Genomic DNA, 17228 nt, shown 5'->3' with positions numbered 1-17228 from the left:
ATTTTATTAAAAATAATAATAACAATAATAATAAAGGGAGAAATATGGGATCCACATATAAATCAAGTATAAAAATCAAACGAATATTCATATTTGACCTGATTGTTTATAGTTCATAATGCGTGATCAAAACCGAAAGTTTCTGTGATGACTGCCCTTGTACTGTTCACCATGTAAGAACTTACTCAGTATGTAAGAATTTGTTCACCATGTAAGAACTTGTTCGTTATGCTTCAGAAGATTGGAGACTGATGAGAATTAGGCTTGGGGTGGATTAATGATTGTGCATTGAGCATTGAGTCCCCTATACAGAATTCTATTGTTGTTAACAACCATTTGATCAATGAATATGAGAGATGCCCTCTCAAAAAAAAAAACAAAAACCAGAAATTAGACATAAAGCATCTCAGCCAAAATGAGAGATGTGCTATTCAACAGTTCAGCCTGATGTGTTCTCAAGATTCCTGTCGCGTTTACTTCAGGCTTTCAATCTCTCGCCCTTGGTATTTTCCAGCAGCCTTTCTGCCACACTCTCCTGCTTCCTGAGCACAGTTTCAGGAATTGGTGGGAGATTTATTATGATCCTATTAAGCCTCACTTTCATACTGCACAGTCAACCCTCTGGTGTAGGCTCTGTTCTTTTAACAGTCAAGTAGGTTTTGCCTTTTCTTTTTTCTTTTTTTTTTTGAGGGGGCATTCATTTTCAGATAGTTAATGGTGTTATTGGTTAAAATTGCCTGCTTAGAAAAATGTTACTGTACTAGATCACTAAAATTACGTTTTCAAAGATGAGAGTGGACACTTCAGTTTTCTTAGCTTCTCCGTGAACTGGGAGCACACGCCACCTACCTTATGGGTTGTCATGAAGTACAGGTGTCATTGTGCATGTAAAGAGCTTAGCAGGGTGCCTGGAGCCAGGAGTGAAAAGTAGTACTTACCTATTAATTTCTTGGCAAGTGATTTTAAAGGTATGGAATTTGAATCCAGCTCCCTAGATCTAAATTAATACTGAGGTAATATATGCTCACTGTTGGAGAACTTAAAAATACAGTATTAGTTACCAAAAGGAAGATAGTGAAAGTTGCTGTAATCCCACTATGCACAAGTAATCATAGCGCATTTTAATATTTTAGGTATATATACTTCTAAACTCTATTTTTTAATAGAAATGGGATCATAATGCATGTAATTTCTTAGTAATGCACTCCCTTACTACAGTATTCTATGACTCTTTCAATATCAATTTCTTTCTACAAAATTTTGGGGCTAGCTGACATAGAATCTTCTAATCTGTAGTCATATCACAGAGTTGTATGTTTCGATGGTACCAATTTCATATTATTTTAATTTTAATGCATATCCCATATGCCTGCATCTCCTTAAAGTTATGTCAAAGTAGAACTAATCATGCAATGTAAAAATATGGTGTCAAATCTGTTAATTGAGTTTATATAAATAAATGCCCTCAGCAAATATTTGTATCCTTAAAAAAAAAATTACAAACAGAACTACCATATGATACAGCATTTCCCCTTCTGAATACATACCAAAAGAACAGAAAGCAGGAACTTGTGCTATTTGTGCACCCATGTTCATAGCAGCATTATTCACAGTAGCCCAAAAATAGAAGCAACCCAAGTGTCCATCAATGGATGAATGGATAAACAAAATGTGGTATATATGCACAATGGAATATTATTTATTCTTGAAAAGGAAATTATGACATATTTCACAAATTGAGTGAATCTTAAGGAGATTATACTAAGTGTCCATTTACAAAAGGACAGATAGTATATGATTCCACTTATCTGAGATCCTAGAGTATTCAAATTCATAGAGACAGAAAGTGGAATGGTGGCTGTTAAAGGCAGGGAGCAAAAGGGATGGGGAGTTACTATTCAGCAGGTATAGAATTTCAGTTTTGGAAGAAGAAAAAGTTCTGTTGATGGATAGTGATGATGGTTGCATGACACTGTGAATGTACTTAGTGCTAGTGAACTGTAAATATTGGTTAAAATGGTAATTTTATGTTATGTATATTTTTCCATGACTAAAAAATTAATAAAAAATTTTAAAATATCAGCAAATAAATTACCTCTTTAAGTTAAGCTACATTTGTTATTTTCACATATTCTCGGAAAAAGAAATACCTCAGCTAGAAGTTATAAATTATTTTATCTCCCCAAAATGTAATACAATCTATTTTTAAGATGCTTTACAGAAAATTGACAGTAAAACAATAGATTGTAGCACTCAAGCTCACCAAGTTCAAAACCGGTTTTTGGAATCAAATACTAATGTTAGAATTGCTTGTGAGGGCACACATTAAGGTCAAAATTTTAATTTCAACCACATTTGACACTCAGTTACTTTCAAGCACTAATGGAACCTGGCCAAAGTCCAAAATAAATATTTTTGGATACTGAATAGCCAGAGGTTATTTGCAGATATAAAACCTAAGTTCTGCTGAAAAGGGGTGAATTCCGAGACATGGTCTCAGAAGAGAAATCTCCAAACAACACACATTGCAAAATTTTTCCTTTTGGGTGGGAATCTCTCAACTACCTCATAGTGGGGATACAAGGCCATACATCTCTGAAAATTCTAGCTGATGCTCAGAAGTGGTTCAGGAGACTTGTGTTACCCACTAAAAAAGATTCTGGAGGGAATTGACTGGTTTAGCCCACCAATAATGAAAATACCCAAGCACTGGTCTTGAACAGTTCTCTTCATATTCAAAGTTATTCCTATGGCTTACATATATATGTATTTATATATAAAAGTCTTATTTATAATTTATTCTGTGAGGTAAGATATTTGGATAGTGGCTAGTGTTACTGTTTTTGAATGCTGCTTCCCCTTAAGAATTTCATAATTTTTTATTCAAAAGAAAAACCCAGAGCCCACTGAATTCTTGGACTATAGTATCAAATCAGCAAACTTTAAACTTATTATTTCTACTTACAAATCACAAGTATAATAGATAAAGCAGATCTTAATGTGAAAAAACATTTATGCCATTTATACATTATACTAAATATTAGAACTTTAACCTATTCAACTACTAGATGAACTGATTTTCCATAATAGATTATGTTCTAGAAAGTGTTCAAGCAATACTTTCAACTGACTGGTTTTCTAAATAGTTTCTGGTCCTAAAATACATTTTGTTTTTCAGTATCAACAAAGATTTATTTTAATTGTTCATACAGTTAGAGCTGAAGGCTAGCAATAGATTTTGTTGTTACACATTTAATGTCCTTAGCATTAGTAGCTCCCAAATATCTGTAGGATGAAATCCAAAGTCTATTTTAATATGGCAAATCCAGTCCTTTGTGACCCAATCCCTGTCACCCCTCTAGTCTAATCTCTTGCCATTCTCCCCAATGCATGTTTCATTCCAACCATACTTGATGGTCCCTAACAAGTTGTTTATCTCAATATCTTTGCTCTCACATCAAATATTACTTCCTGAGAGAGGCATTCCCTTACACTACAAGCAGACTTAAGAAAATATTCCTCTGTGTACCAATATATCTTGCATTATGGTAATTATTACCGTGTACTGTTTATTGTTTGGTCTGTCTCTAAAATTTAAAGTCCCTGAGATTTGTATTTTAAAAAAAAATCTCTGTCCCTGTTCTTAACTACAGCATCTGGTACATAGTGTACATTTGGGGAAAAAAAAAAACCAAATCATTAACATTTTAAAAATACAGAATGAAAAAATACAGTATTTTTTTCAAAATTGGATCCTTCCTTCCTTCCTTCTTGGTAGATCTGACATTTTGGCACAACAGATGTGTCTCAATGGCTTTCAAGTGAAAAAAAAAGAATTCTGCCATGACTGCAAATACATAAGATATATACTATGACTGGTTTACATCATTTCACATCAAAGACGAAGGTCTGACAACCCTGCCACCTCCTCATTTCTATAGAAACTGAATGATGCTGACACAGGCTAAGATTAGAATGATGGTCTCCTTGAGTCTTTGCTTTGTTTTTTACAACTGGTAAAATCTATCCTTACTATGGAAAATGAACTTCCTTGTATTTATTCTTTCTTTATTTTCAAATGCATTTGCTACTTTGGATCCTAGACATCTTCCAAACATTGTGCTACAAATTACTCTTCACTGACTCCACTCATACTTCTGAAGAGTCACACTTTCATGTGGCTGATGCATTTCATTTAGTGGCTCTTTAAACTATTCTCAAGTTTAGGAAAAAAATTATAAACCTAATGAACTCCTTCCGTCAACCTTAAAACCTACCTTCACACTGCCCTGCTCTCTCTAAACATCTTAAAATTGCCTTTATTTTCTAGGTTACTTTATTTACGTCACACCAATGCATATTTACATAATTATCTTACACAATTTTCCCACTCTGTGCCTTCTCTCATACCTTAATATACCCAAATATTCTTCTTCCTTTCTCCAATGACCATTTGAAATAACAACTACCTAACAAGCCCTTCCCAGCTAAGTGAGTCTAAAGCACAGGTAATCATAATCAGCTAATAAATTAATAGAAAAAAATAAGAATACTTTAACATCACTAGAAAATCTTCTTGTTTTAATTACATGCTGACACTAATGTAAACTATTTTAGAAAGTGAGCTCCTTACAAGAGTAAATCTATGCACATGTAGTTCTGTGCATTAATAAAAAGGAATGTATATATCTGACATTAAAATTGATGATTTCTAGAATGGCTATTAAGTAGTTTTAAGAAAAATTTGCCCATTAGATAGAGGTGCTTTATTTCACTAGTAAAGTAAAATGAAGGAAGTTGTTTTAAAACATATGTATCAATAGTTATTCAAATGTCAAAAATTATTTGTAAATTTCTTTAGGAAATCACTGGTAGAACTAGAAGAGACTTCTGGTTTACATAAGTTAACCTACCTAAAGCTTTAGCTTATTAGAAAAAGAATGTTATTTTCATGCCATCCTTTTCATTTTCCAGCATCTGGGACACTATTATGTGAGTTATAGAAAATGGTAGGGTAGGGGGAAGCAGTTAAGATTTCATAATCTTTCTCTGTTACTGTTAGAGATGGTAATAACATTGGTTTCCTTAATATTTAAGCTTTCCCTAAAGTGTTCATTAAAAAGTCCTTAGTTCTGCTTTATTCAGTTAATTTTACTAACCAGCAATAACAACCACATAGCAACCAGAAATAACAACCAAGTTTATGCCGTCACTGTGTTACCTAAATTTACATAACATTCATCAACAGAGTATTTTTAAAGCAAATAGAGTACAGAAAGGATGTAAATAATTAATGGCTGTGTTTATAACTCAAGAGTTGGTGGCCAAATTAGAAGAGCAATGAATATAAATACTATATTCAACTTCATATTTAATCAATTATGAAGTAAACACCTATACATTACATATCATGAAGCTTTAATGACATATAAAAATATGTAGTTCTGCAGTCAGCTCTAAAAGTCAATACTCTTGAATATATAACTTCTGGCATATGTAATAAAAAATCATTAGTGGCCACATTATTTATTTGTTTACAAATAACTCTATTCCACAAAGAACTAAGATAGTTTAAAGTAACATTGTAATCACTCATCCAAACAATGGCAAATTAAAGGAAAATCAACATAGTATAATAGGTTGTGAAGTCAGACCAGAGGTGAATCTCAACTCTTTGGCCTGCTAGCAATACAACTTAAATCTAAAGCGACCCCTTGGTTTGTCTGGGACAGCCCCAGTTGACACATGCACATGCAGTTCCACTGTAATTGCTGAGAGAACCCTTCTTGACTCTCACAAGTGACTTAATTTTGATAACTTAAATATCACCCTATCTAAATATCAGTCTCCTTATCTGAAAAATATGAGAAAACTTATGTAAAGTATTACATCTGACACAAAGTAGGCATTCAATAAATCACAGTTTCTATTATTATAATCATTGACCAAAAAGGGCAATATAATTATAACTCAGACTCCTAAATTAGTTTTCATAATTCTGACTTTTTAATTGTTAATTCTGCTTCCTTTCTATAATACAAATGCATCTGTTTAAATCATAAGGGTTATGTTTTGGGGGAGGGTTTTAAGGGTACTTCTAAGGAAATTTGAAAAACTTGGGGCCATTAGAAGCCTCAGAATAAAAAAAAACAAAGATTTTAAATGTTATGACTATCTGATAATATAAAGTTTGAAGTAAGATAACAAAACAAGTGTTTTTCTCTAAATTCTCCTTGGGAGGTTATACAGCTATTTAAAACTTTTTAACAGACTGAAAACCAATGGCCTATCTGTAAGTCTTTTAGAAACCAGAGCCTGAAAAAACATATAAGGAAGTTATTAAAATGAAAATATGAAGAAATATTTTAACTTACCTGAACTGCACAACCCAGTAAAAGTAAAAGCAACTTTTTGACTTCTTCTGTGCCTTGTTCTGAAATAAAAACAATTACTAAGTACAACATTTTACTTTACTTCAACACTCTTTCTTAGTATTGGCAGAATCACTTCTAGAAGTAAGAGTCAAAATTTGACCAAAGGATTAGATCTGAAAGTACAGTGGAGAATTTTAAAAAGCAGCTCTGAATGTGCACAATGAAGTAATAGCAGAAGACATGGGCAAGAATCTGTTTTTTAAAGGGCTGCAGTATAGATAAAATAGAATGCCAGTGCAAAAAAGTATGGTCACTATAAATCCACTTCTTTTCCATAAATTATACCACACGAGCATACCAAATTAAGAGCTGCTTATATAGGGACATGTCACAAAGCCAAAATGGTTCCTGACAGGTCTGGCTTCTTTTAGGCCTATTAGTGTTTTCTTTCTAAAACACATCTTATATATAGATTTATCTATCTATAAAATTTACATGGCTTTCCACTGTGTAGATTCATGAGGATGAAAAACCTCAAATGCAGTGAGTTACAATGACACTGGTAAAATAAATAATGCTGGAAAAAGTTAATGATCTGTAATAGAACTAGAGAGTTCATTCACTGTCCAACAGCATTCATATCAGATTTTTCTTAGAACATTCAGCTGACAAAGTCAGTCACTTCTTTGGCCCAAATCATTAGGGGCCACATTTTTATTGGACCACAGGCCAATAATTAAACAACATTCCTCTATAAAAGATGAAGATAAAGTCAAAATCTTTTTAAATGAAATAACCTACCTTCTTAGCCACACTGAACCATACTAATCACCCTTCCCCAAACAAATATTTTTTTCATTTTTAAAAATTTCTTTTGGTTTTATTTTTGTTTGTTTGACTGAGGGTGAGGGTGGAGTTTGGGGAAAACATACTTGATTTGGGTTACACATAGCTTGTAGGAAGAGTAAGTCCTTTGTTGAAACTCTGTGGTTGCTGCTAATTTCTTAGCTTTCCATGCAGAAATAGTTTAATATAAATTACAACCTATCAGTCAGTAAAACTTTAGATTCAGACAAATTTGGCAATGGTAGATAGTATATATACACATAGCAACCTAGAAATTACTTCAAAATCACTTTTCTAAGGTTGTAACTACATTATCTTCTATTTCTGTTTATAATGAGACTAAAAATCATCACAAAAAAGTATCAATTTGGTAGTAAAAAAAACCTCTGGACTTAATGTATAATGTGTATCTGATCCCATATACAACTTAACAAATATTCTAGGTTTATTTTATCTCTATAAAACAGATTATCACCTCCAACTTTCCCTAAAAAGTCATAAAAGACCTAGTGTGTTAATGTAAATAAGCAAGGTCTTGTTAAGCATTACAGTATTGCATAAAGAGAAGACTCTATTATCACACTGTACTAATTTTAATACTTACCAGAAAAGGGATTTTTGCCGATGACTAAGACATTTGGCAATGACATCATGATCAACTGCTGCAAAGTCTCCTGTAAAAAAAGATACCCAAAGGTCGTTATATGGGTAATACTAATTAGGTAATTACTCAGTAAGCCATAACTTAACTTTTGTGCACTTCTCTGTAGGTATGCTATACTGCAATTTAAATGCTTAAAAAAAATAAATGTGAAAAAAGATATCCAAGGTCTTAAGTCTTTTGTACCTTTAAGTTAATGAATTAAATAACTAAAATTATAATATCAGATAGACTACAGTAATTATATATCAATTGCCCACAAAATAAAAGTGTCCAAGTAGAAGTGGTCTAATATTTATAATTTGGAAATCTAAGTTTTAGGTGTTAGATAATTAAATAACATTTTTCAATAAAAGTTCAATCATGTGCACTCTCTTTTTTTTGTTACTTCTCTCTGAGGGAACTAAAAATGTCAATTGATATTAAAATTAAGAAAGCTAAAATAAATAAATAAATAAATAAAATTAAGAAAGCTACTTCATTTGAAACTCTATCTTATGATCATTTCATGCAAGTGAGCTCTTCCTCAGTGAATCATTTTTTTCTCTCCTCTATCTACAACAGATGTTTTATTTTTTTTGACTTCCATCAAATTTTTAAACAAGAATATATGTACAATTTGATGGTACAGGATGATTCAGAAAGAACTGAACACTTTTAAATTAACTCATTTTAGGTAATACATCAAGTATGTACCTTCTGTTTATGCTACCTTTCCTTTGAGGAAATAAAGGAACACATGGTGTCTGTTATTACAACCATTACATGATTTGCTACAAACAGTCTGGGATAAATTAGACTACAGATGATGCTGATTCTTTGCAAGATTACAGAAATAACTGTAAGTGTCTTTACAATCTAGCTTTTAATACATCATCAGACATAACTAGTTACTGAGGAATGAGTTCTTGAAAGTATTCAATTCTTTCTAAATCATTCTTAATACTATGAGGAAATATAATAACCATGAGAAGTTAATTTGTGTTGCTTTTTTTTAAAGTTGTGTAATTCTAGATCCACTAAAGCATTTTCCTATAGCCAGTGTGTGGCAAGACACCAGTGGCTAATTAGAATTAATATTTCATCTATAATTATTCATAGATAAGTATTAGAAAGCTTCAAAAAATTTTCTTCAGCATTATATATTCTAGCTCTTTAAAAAAACTATCACCAAAAATATACATAAAGAAAAGTATACTCAGTATGTGCATCATTTAGGTAAGTAAATTAAGAATATTAAGAGTATTAAAAATTGCTAAAATCACTTACTCTCAAGAGTTATAGTGAATTTGCTATTTAGTAAATAAATTTTCCAGTTAAAAGCAATTTATCTCAAGAGGGAATGTGCTATAGCTAAGTCTGCAGCAGCTAAATGGACTTAAAGGACTGTATTTTTAATTCATTCTAATTTTTACCTTCCTTGCCTTGAAGCAAAATTATCAGGCCTATCACTGTAGATATTTAAAAGAAATCATAAAGAAGAGATATATATTAAAAAGTAATCAGCGCTTTGTCTATATCTCATTTAGTGGAGATAGTCTCAGCCAGAACAAAGAACAGTCAAATTCATTCTCATAGAGGCTTTAACTTTTAACAGATTCAGAATTGCCAGAAGAAAAGCTTTATCTCAACTTCCAAGATAAAAGATAATTCTTATTTACACCACTTATTTAGGGGGTTAACAGTCAAAATTGATGAGTCAACTAGAAAACATCAGCTTACATTTCCAAGGCAATTTTGTAACTGATTTACTATGTATTTTTCTATGGTGTTACACTTTTATGAGGAAACTGTCCAAACTGGTTAGTAATCTTCAATATGGTCCACTCTCTTTCTTCCACCCTTTTCCTCAGCTGGCTCCCCACTTCCTGCCTATGCCTACTATGTTATCCCATTCTCTCATGCTAGCTCAGTCTCCCCACGAAGATGAAAGCAATCTCATATATCCTTTCACCATAGGGCACCATCAATGACATCATGTGTTAATACAGTTGACCTTTACACTATGAAGTTTGATTACATTGGATGATGCAAATTGCTAAATTCAAACTTAACTATATATATCTAACACTGTACTCTAGTGTAATGAAATTGAATGAAAAGAGTACTCTGGTAAAGCAGAACCAGAATGCCTAGGCTTAGATCAGCTCTATGACTTATTATGTGTATGACCTTTGTTGGAAAGAGTAGGAAGTGAAACAAAAGTAGCAAGTTACTATGATGAAGACTGGTGTGTGGGGGGAAGGTCTACCTTTTAATTTACTTCCAAGTATTAATTTTAAGTTATCTCTGAACAACTGATATTAGGTAAGACAGGTAAAAATTACACAAATTTTAGAAACCCTACTTATTCTAAACCTTGTATTTTGTTCTATTGGTTCTTCAGAGGTTTCCAGCTACATTTTTGTAAAAAAATCCTATTTCTTTATTCCAGTCTTATAAGTAACATTAAAAAATATACAAGACATAAGAGATCAGAGACTAAAAAAAAAATTATTGGTATTGTTAAAGCTCTATTGTATCATCCCCAGACTTCACCTAGTTCTAAAGATGTTCATTATTAAGGTGCTAAACAAATGGAAAAATAATATATAAATGAGCTCAAGATAAATGATTTTAAGTAGATGGAACTAATTAGTTGATGGGTTAAGGATAATACAGGTACATGAAGTAGTAAAGATATTTCTTGAATTGGTTACTAAAGTGATAAAAACTTATAAAAAGTGTATACAGAAAAGAATTTTAGCAATACCATTGAAAAAGGAGAAAGTTCTGAAAAAATCAGAACAGTCATTCATCCAAGAAATATTTATTGCATGTTGATTTTCTAGCAGACATTTTTCTTGACTCTGGAGATACAGCAATGAACAAACAAAACCCTTGCTCATGGAATTTATGTATCAGTAAATTTACTAAAGGGGTAGACAGAAAATATATAAGTAAGTAAATGTTTTTGTTGATAACTGCTAAGGATTAAAACAAAGCAGAGAATGAGGAGTGTTGGTAAAGGTGAAGATAAGAAGGTTGCAATTTTTTAAAAGTATGCAGGCATTCAAATACAGAGAATTGGAGTGTTTCCAGGACCACTAAAGCTGACTCACTGAACAGGTTGAAATTCTACCCTGGTAGGAAGACAGTTAAGATTTGGAGAATAGCAATACTTTATAAAAAGAAAAAGGACAAGACAAAGCTAGCAGAAATTATGTTAACAGGAAAATAATAATAGAGGTGCTTTGAAACATAATACAAGTAGTTTAATTCCTATTACTTTTAGTTGGTTTGTATAACTTCTCTATAAAAAATGTTATATTACTCTAATTTTTAGTTGACCACCTAAAAACTTTATTAATATACATTACAAGTTTCTGTGTGTTAAAGTTCATGTTACTAAACCATTGTAAGAAACGCTATGTTAGGTTTGTGCCAAACACAGACATTATTTAGTTACTATTCAAAGGTAACTTAAACTAGCCTTCTCCTTCTTCCTGTAAGTTATCCGTAACACTTCCTTCACAGTAAGAAGTCAAATGATATTGCTGGCAAAGGTCTGAGCTTATTTCGCTTTCCTGAATCACACACCGAGCAAAATATTATTACTATAACTTCACTTCTATAGTACTAAATATGGGTTTTAAAAGTTTCTACAATATATTGGAATGACAGTCTCTCCTTTGAGACTCTTATAATCTATTTTAAATTTTTGAACATAATTATATCTATCATACTATTTGTATTTGTCCTTTTATTTGTACTACTAGTGAAAAGATTTAAGACTGTTACCATAATTTTAGCAGACTATAGAAAAAAAATTAAATGCATAGCATTAAGGAAAAGAACATCTGACCAAAGTGTCAAAAATATGACAAAACATAAAGCATTTGTTGTAGAGCAAAGGGTCTCATTCCTTGACTACTGAGTTTTACTGTTACTGCAAATGTTGCTATAGTAGATGTTGTTGTTATAGTAGATGTTAAAGAAAAAGCTTTAAAGAAATGCTTTTTTCTGACAACTAGATTAATGGTACTAGACTTGGTTTTTGTTTTTAATATTAGTTACATCAATCATGCAAAACCTTCCTAATAAATTTAAATTTCCTAATTGTAAAGTATTCTTTCTTTTTGACCCTGAAATGATTCAGATCATTATTTTAATCGTGGCTGAAACACTACCATACTGCTTTTAGTACTTATTTAAACTGCAGCCAGTGCAGTCATTCCAAGCAATAGCTCTCGACAGAGTTCAAAGAAAAGGACTAAGATTTTTACTTGTAAACTATGTATCTGATAATCAAATTCATGATGTCTCTGTGATTCACAGAAATAAAAATAACTTAACCAGAGTGCCTGGGTAATTTTACATATTACAAAATTCTTAGGTAATTTACATTTTATGAAACAAAACCCTTTGTTATTATGTAAATAATTTCCCCCACTAACAATCTGCTTAAAAGTATTCTGTCAAGTTTCCTTTCACCTTGGGAATCCTTTTTGCAAGGTAACCTGGATGCTTACCAACTCATTAAAAAAAAAATTGGAAACATACCTTGTGAATTTTAACCTACCCAAATTCATTTTCCTTTTGTGAGTCAGAATATCAAAATGTACTAAAATATTTTACCTCAAATGCTTTTTCTGAGAGATGTGTAAGATATAAAAAAATATTATTAATACTTTTAGAAAGACTTTTGTAGAAAACTGGATTTTTCCAAAAGATGGGTAATTTAAGAGATGGTAAGAACAGCAATACTTTAGGCTTTGTTAACTTGAAACCTGTCATATATTAAACCATGCCATGTGTGTCTGGGTAATAAACATGAGAATAAAACATTATTTTAGTAAGTCAATTAACTATGTAAATGAGATGGTCAACCTATTTCTTTAGAAGTACCTTAGAAACATTTTATCTAAAAATATGAAGCATGAGGCAGGCTAGAGATTGTATGGTAAACTATAGTGGTACAAAGGAAAATTCAACCCTTGGTAATATTTTATGTTTCAAACATCTTAAACAATATTGACAAAATGTTAAGATATTTGATCACTTCCAGACCTTACTTAGTCCACTGGTATTCAAACTTAGATTAATGAAAAAGGTATAACTGGTCATTCAGCAAACGCTAATGAAAAACTTAGATCTGTTTAAAACAAAGTTGATAGTCAAGTCAAATTACTAAAAGTAATAGTATCGTCTTGGCACTATTAACATTTTGGTTTCTCAACATTGGCACTACTAACATTTTGGGCTGCATAATTCATAGTTGTGGAGATTTGTCCTGTGCACTATAGGATGCTTAGGTGCATTCCTGGCTTCTATCCATTAAATCAGTAGTACCTCTAGTGTGACAACCCAAACTATCTCTAGTCACTACTAAAGGCCTCCCAGGGAATAAAATCACCTTCCATTGAGAACCACTTCACTAAACTGCTGAACTGATAGATTTCACAATTCTCTCTTCCTCAAATCAAGTTTTTTTACAGGTATAACTTCATTAGATTAACATGACTAACACAAAGATAACTTCAACAGTTGCCTTGGGCATGAGAAGACAAAGAACAAGAAAGTAGTAGATTAATAAAGAAGAATTAAATACTACCACATGCTATGACATGGATGAACCTTGAAATCATTATGTGAAGTGAAAGAAGTCAGTAAAAAAGACCATTGTACAATTCCATTTTTATGAAATATCCAGAATAGGGAAAACTACAGAAACAAATCAGCTCAGCTGCCTCAGGCTGGGGTGGTGGTGGCAGAGGCAGGTAAGGATGGTGGTGGATTTCATATGCAGGGTTGGTGGAAATGGAGAGTGACTGCTAGTAGATACAGGGTTTCTTTAGACAGTGATAAAAATGTCCTAAAATTGGTTGTGTTGGTACTTGCACAACTCTGTAAATTTACTAACTATTGAATTGGACAAGATAAATGGGTTAGTATTATGGTATATGAATTTTATCTCAATAAAGCTGTTAAAAGAAAATGTTAAGTATACAATATAGAAGTAGGTTGTATTGACAACGGATTTAAGATTCTGATGCAGAAATCCCTTTGCCTTTTTTTTTTATTCAAGTATTGTTGACATATAATCTTACGTTGGTTTCAGATATACAACACAGTGGTTCAACAGTTACCCATATTGTTAAATTCTCACCCTTTCTAGTGAGGTTACTATTTATCAACACAGTAAGATGTTACAGAATCATTGGCTATATTCTCCATGCTGAACTACCAACCCCATGACAAACTTGTATTGTGATTGCAAATTATTGTGCCCCTTTATTCCCTTCACACACACCCCACCCATCCCAACCCTTCCCCCTTGGTAAACATTAGTCCTTTCTTTGTGTCTGAGTCTACCACGATTTTGTTGCTTCTGTTTTGCTTTGTTTTTATACTCCACTAATAAATGAAATCACATAGTATTTGTCTTTCTCCACCTGGCTTTTTTCACTGACCATAATACCCTCTAAATCCATCCATGTTATGACATTTTTCCCCAAATAAGTTTCACTGAAATTTTTAAGGGAAATTTCCACCTCCCTAAAAATAGTATGAAACTAAAAATCTAGCTTCTTTCTCTAATAAGGACAAAACTGATAGTGTCAAGATAAGTCACTGTACCACTTAATCTAGTCTTTTGTTTAAACTATCTAGACATATGATATGAAAAAACAATAAAAAAACAAAACAGATATACTGTAAAACCTAATTCACTCAAATAATCTGGAGGAAAATGAAAGCCAGAATATTGGCAACTATTAAATAAAGTTTATAAAAAAACCTAACACAGGTTTTTATTTCTGGCAACAGTAAGTGCTAGACATTAGAAAGGAATTCAAAAATGCTGGATAATTTTTTTAAATCTTTTAAAATATATAAGTGAACTCAACAAAGTAAAAAAAAAAATACTCAGCTAAAACAAAACAAAATTAAAAACTTGAACTCTGCAAAGGAAGACAAGGAAGACGTCATTTTTCTTGGCTTTTGGTACAGACTGAGGAGGGTTGTTTCCTAATGATTTGCAATAATGTAGTCCCAATTAAAAAAAAAACGTAAACACATAAATATATAACTTACAAATACAGAAATGCAGAAAAAGAGATTCAGGAGCACAAATATGCAGGTTTAATAGTGGCAGTCTCCTGGCACTGTAACTGTAACTGTGTTTGTACTTTCTACTTTTTTTTTAGTTTTCTATAGTATACAAGTGTTGGTTCTAAAATAACATAAAGTTGCTTAAAATAAATTAAAAGTAGTTCTGGGTAGGCTACACAAAAAGAAACAAATCCTCTCTGAAGCAATGCATTTTTGATCCAGACAAAGTGTAAACTGTTCTCCCACAAATAAATTTCCCACACAAAATGAGCTCACAATTAAAACACACATACACAACACTGCCACCATCATCCTGAGAAATAGCAAGCAGAAATAAAGGTGAGATTCAGACCTCCACAGATCTGATTTTAGATTTTGGAATTATCAGACATAAAACCCAAAACAAAAAATGTTTAAATTCTGAGGAAATATAGGAAGGAATTAAAAGAATGACTAAGAAACAAAATGAAAAAGTAGACATAAAAAGAATCAAGCACAACTTCTAGGAATGAAAGATACAGTTACTCAGAGTCAAAACTTAACCAATGAATAAAACAGAAGATTTGACACACAAGGGGCAAATTAGCAAAGTGGAGAGAAAGTCCTGAAAAAAATACTCAATGAAGCAGAAGACTCATAGTGTAAAAGAAAGTTTAATAAATGTGGAAGACAAAGTAAGAAAATCTAATACACATGTAATATCAATACCTGAATGATATCAGATTAACAGAATAGGAAAGATGACTTTAAAAGAGAGAATATTAGCAGCTACTATGGAGATAAATAAGAAATTTAACCTTAAAACAGAAATTATGCTTATAGCTGACTTCTTCTCCAAAACAAAAAGTAATCCAGAGATAGAAGAATAAAATCTACAAAACACTGAGAGAAAAGAAATTGTTAACAAAGAACTGCATACCTAGTAAAATTATCTTTCAAGAACAAGGGTAAAATAAAGACATTTTGAGGACAAATGAACACTTAGAAACTTTACTATCAACAAGCTCTCTCTAAACAAACATTTAAGAATGTACTTCAAGTAAGAAACTTATACAAAGGCAGGCCTGAGATACATAAGAAAATCAGGAGATGCTGAAAAAAGGAAGAAATGGAGCTTCATCTAAAGAAACACTGACTTTATGTATTTAATAGTACTTTCAATATCTAATTTATGAGTTTAAAAAAAGAAAGTACAAGAAAAGAACTGGTTAAAAGTCACAGGGGAATGACTGGACTTAAAGCCTTTAAAGGTCATAGTACTATTCTATAAAGAGAAAAAATCTTGATTAATTTTGGCCTTTGCTATGCTAAGTATGAAACGTAAAATATTGAGAGTAGCCTCTAAAAAAAGAGAAGAGAAAATCAGCACCATACAAACTATAGTGGCCTCTAAAAAAAGAGAAGAGAAAATCAGTACCATACAAACTATATTCTTTGAAAATGTTTAAACCAGTAGAAAGAAAAATATGAGGAAACAATTACTGATAAATGTGTAATTGTCCAGATTAATTAAACAATTTTAAATTCACGTACCCAATAACATAGCTTTAAAATGCATAAATGAAAATTGGACAAAACTGTTATCAAAATGGGAGATTTCAAGTCATCTTTCTCACTAAGTACTAGATCAAGGGACAAAATTAGTCAGGCTGCAGAAGACTGAATAATATATTTAACAAACAAGCTTACTCTTACTCACCCAAACAATTGGTGAGTACACATCTTTCTCAAGCATATGTCAAACAATAATGAAAACTGGCAAAATACTAGATCAGGGCAAATAATAATTCACAAATGTCAAAAAATCAGTACCATACAAACTATATTCTTTGACAAAAATAAAAACCAAAAATGACTTCTTGAAAAATACCAAATGTTTGGAATCTAAAAGTGTATTTCCAAATAACATTAAGTAAAATAAGAAATCATAACAAAAATTAGAAAATGCACAAATACTTTAAAAAATATAACATATCAAAATGTGTGTGATGCAGCTATAGCAATTCTAAGAGGCATATTGTTAGCCTTACAAATGCTCATATTTAAACTCTGAAATATGCAACCAACTTAAGTTTTAAAAAGGATGACAGAAAGTACATTTTTCAAAGGCAACTTCAAGTAAGCTACAAAGTGTTACATTATGTGAATTCTCAGGAAACTGGGAACTGGTTTTAAAAATTTATCAATTATTTGTGAAATTAGATAATTATGAAATGCTTGCTTGTATTTTTAATATTGCATAAGAAATAAACTAT

At 31.6% G+C, this 17228-nt stretch overlaps 1 protein-coding gene across 9 annotated transcripts in view; it reads right to left on the bottom strand.

Annotated features, from left to right (window-relative positions):
- The window catches only part of CCDC88A (coiled-coil domain containing 88A), a 135490-nt gene that overhangs the window by 93996 nt on the left and 24266 nt on the right, over nucleotides 1–17228 (bottom strand). For all 9 annotated transcript variants that reach the window (XR_008995840.1, XM_036925985.2, XM_057497191.1 and 6 more), the window contains exons 4-5: nucleotides 7825–7894; nucleotides 6375–6433 (exon numbers count right to left, since the gene is read on the bottom strand). Coding sequence is in view for 8 of the 9 variants with exons in the window: in XM_036925985.2 (XP_036781880.2) it covers nucleotides 6375–6433; nucleotides 7825–7894 (129 nt within the window). In the remaining variant the exon portion in view is untranslated. The remainder of the gene's footprint in view (nucleotides 1–6374; nucleotides 6434–7824; nucleotides 7895–17228) is intronic.

Source organism: Manis pentadactyla, chromosome 2, assembly GCF_030020395.1.
Source record: "Manis pentadactyla isolate mManPen7 chromosome 2, mManPen7.hap1, whole genome shotgun sequence".
Taxonomy (NCBI): domain Eukaryota; kingdom Metazoa; phylum Chordata; class Mammalia; order Pholidota; family Manidae; genus Manis; species Manis pentadactyla.
Note: the sequence above shows the minus strand (reverse complement) of the source record. Positions and strands in the feature narration are given on the sequence as shown.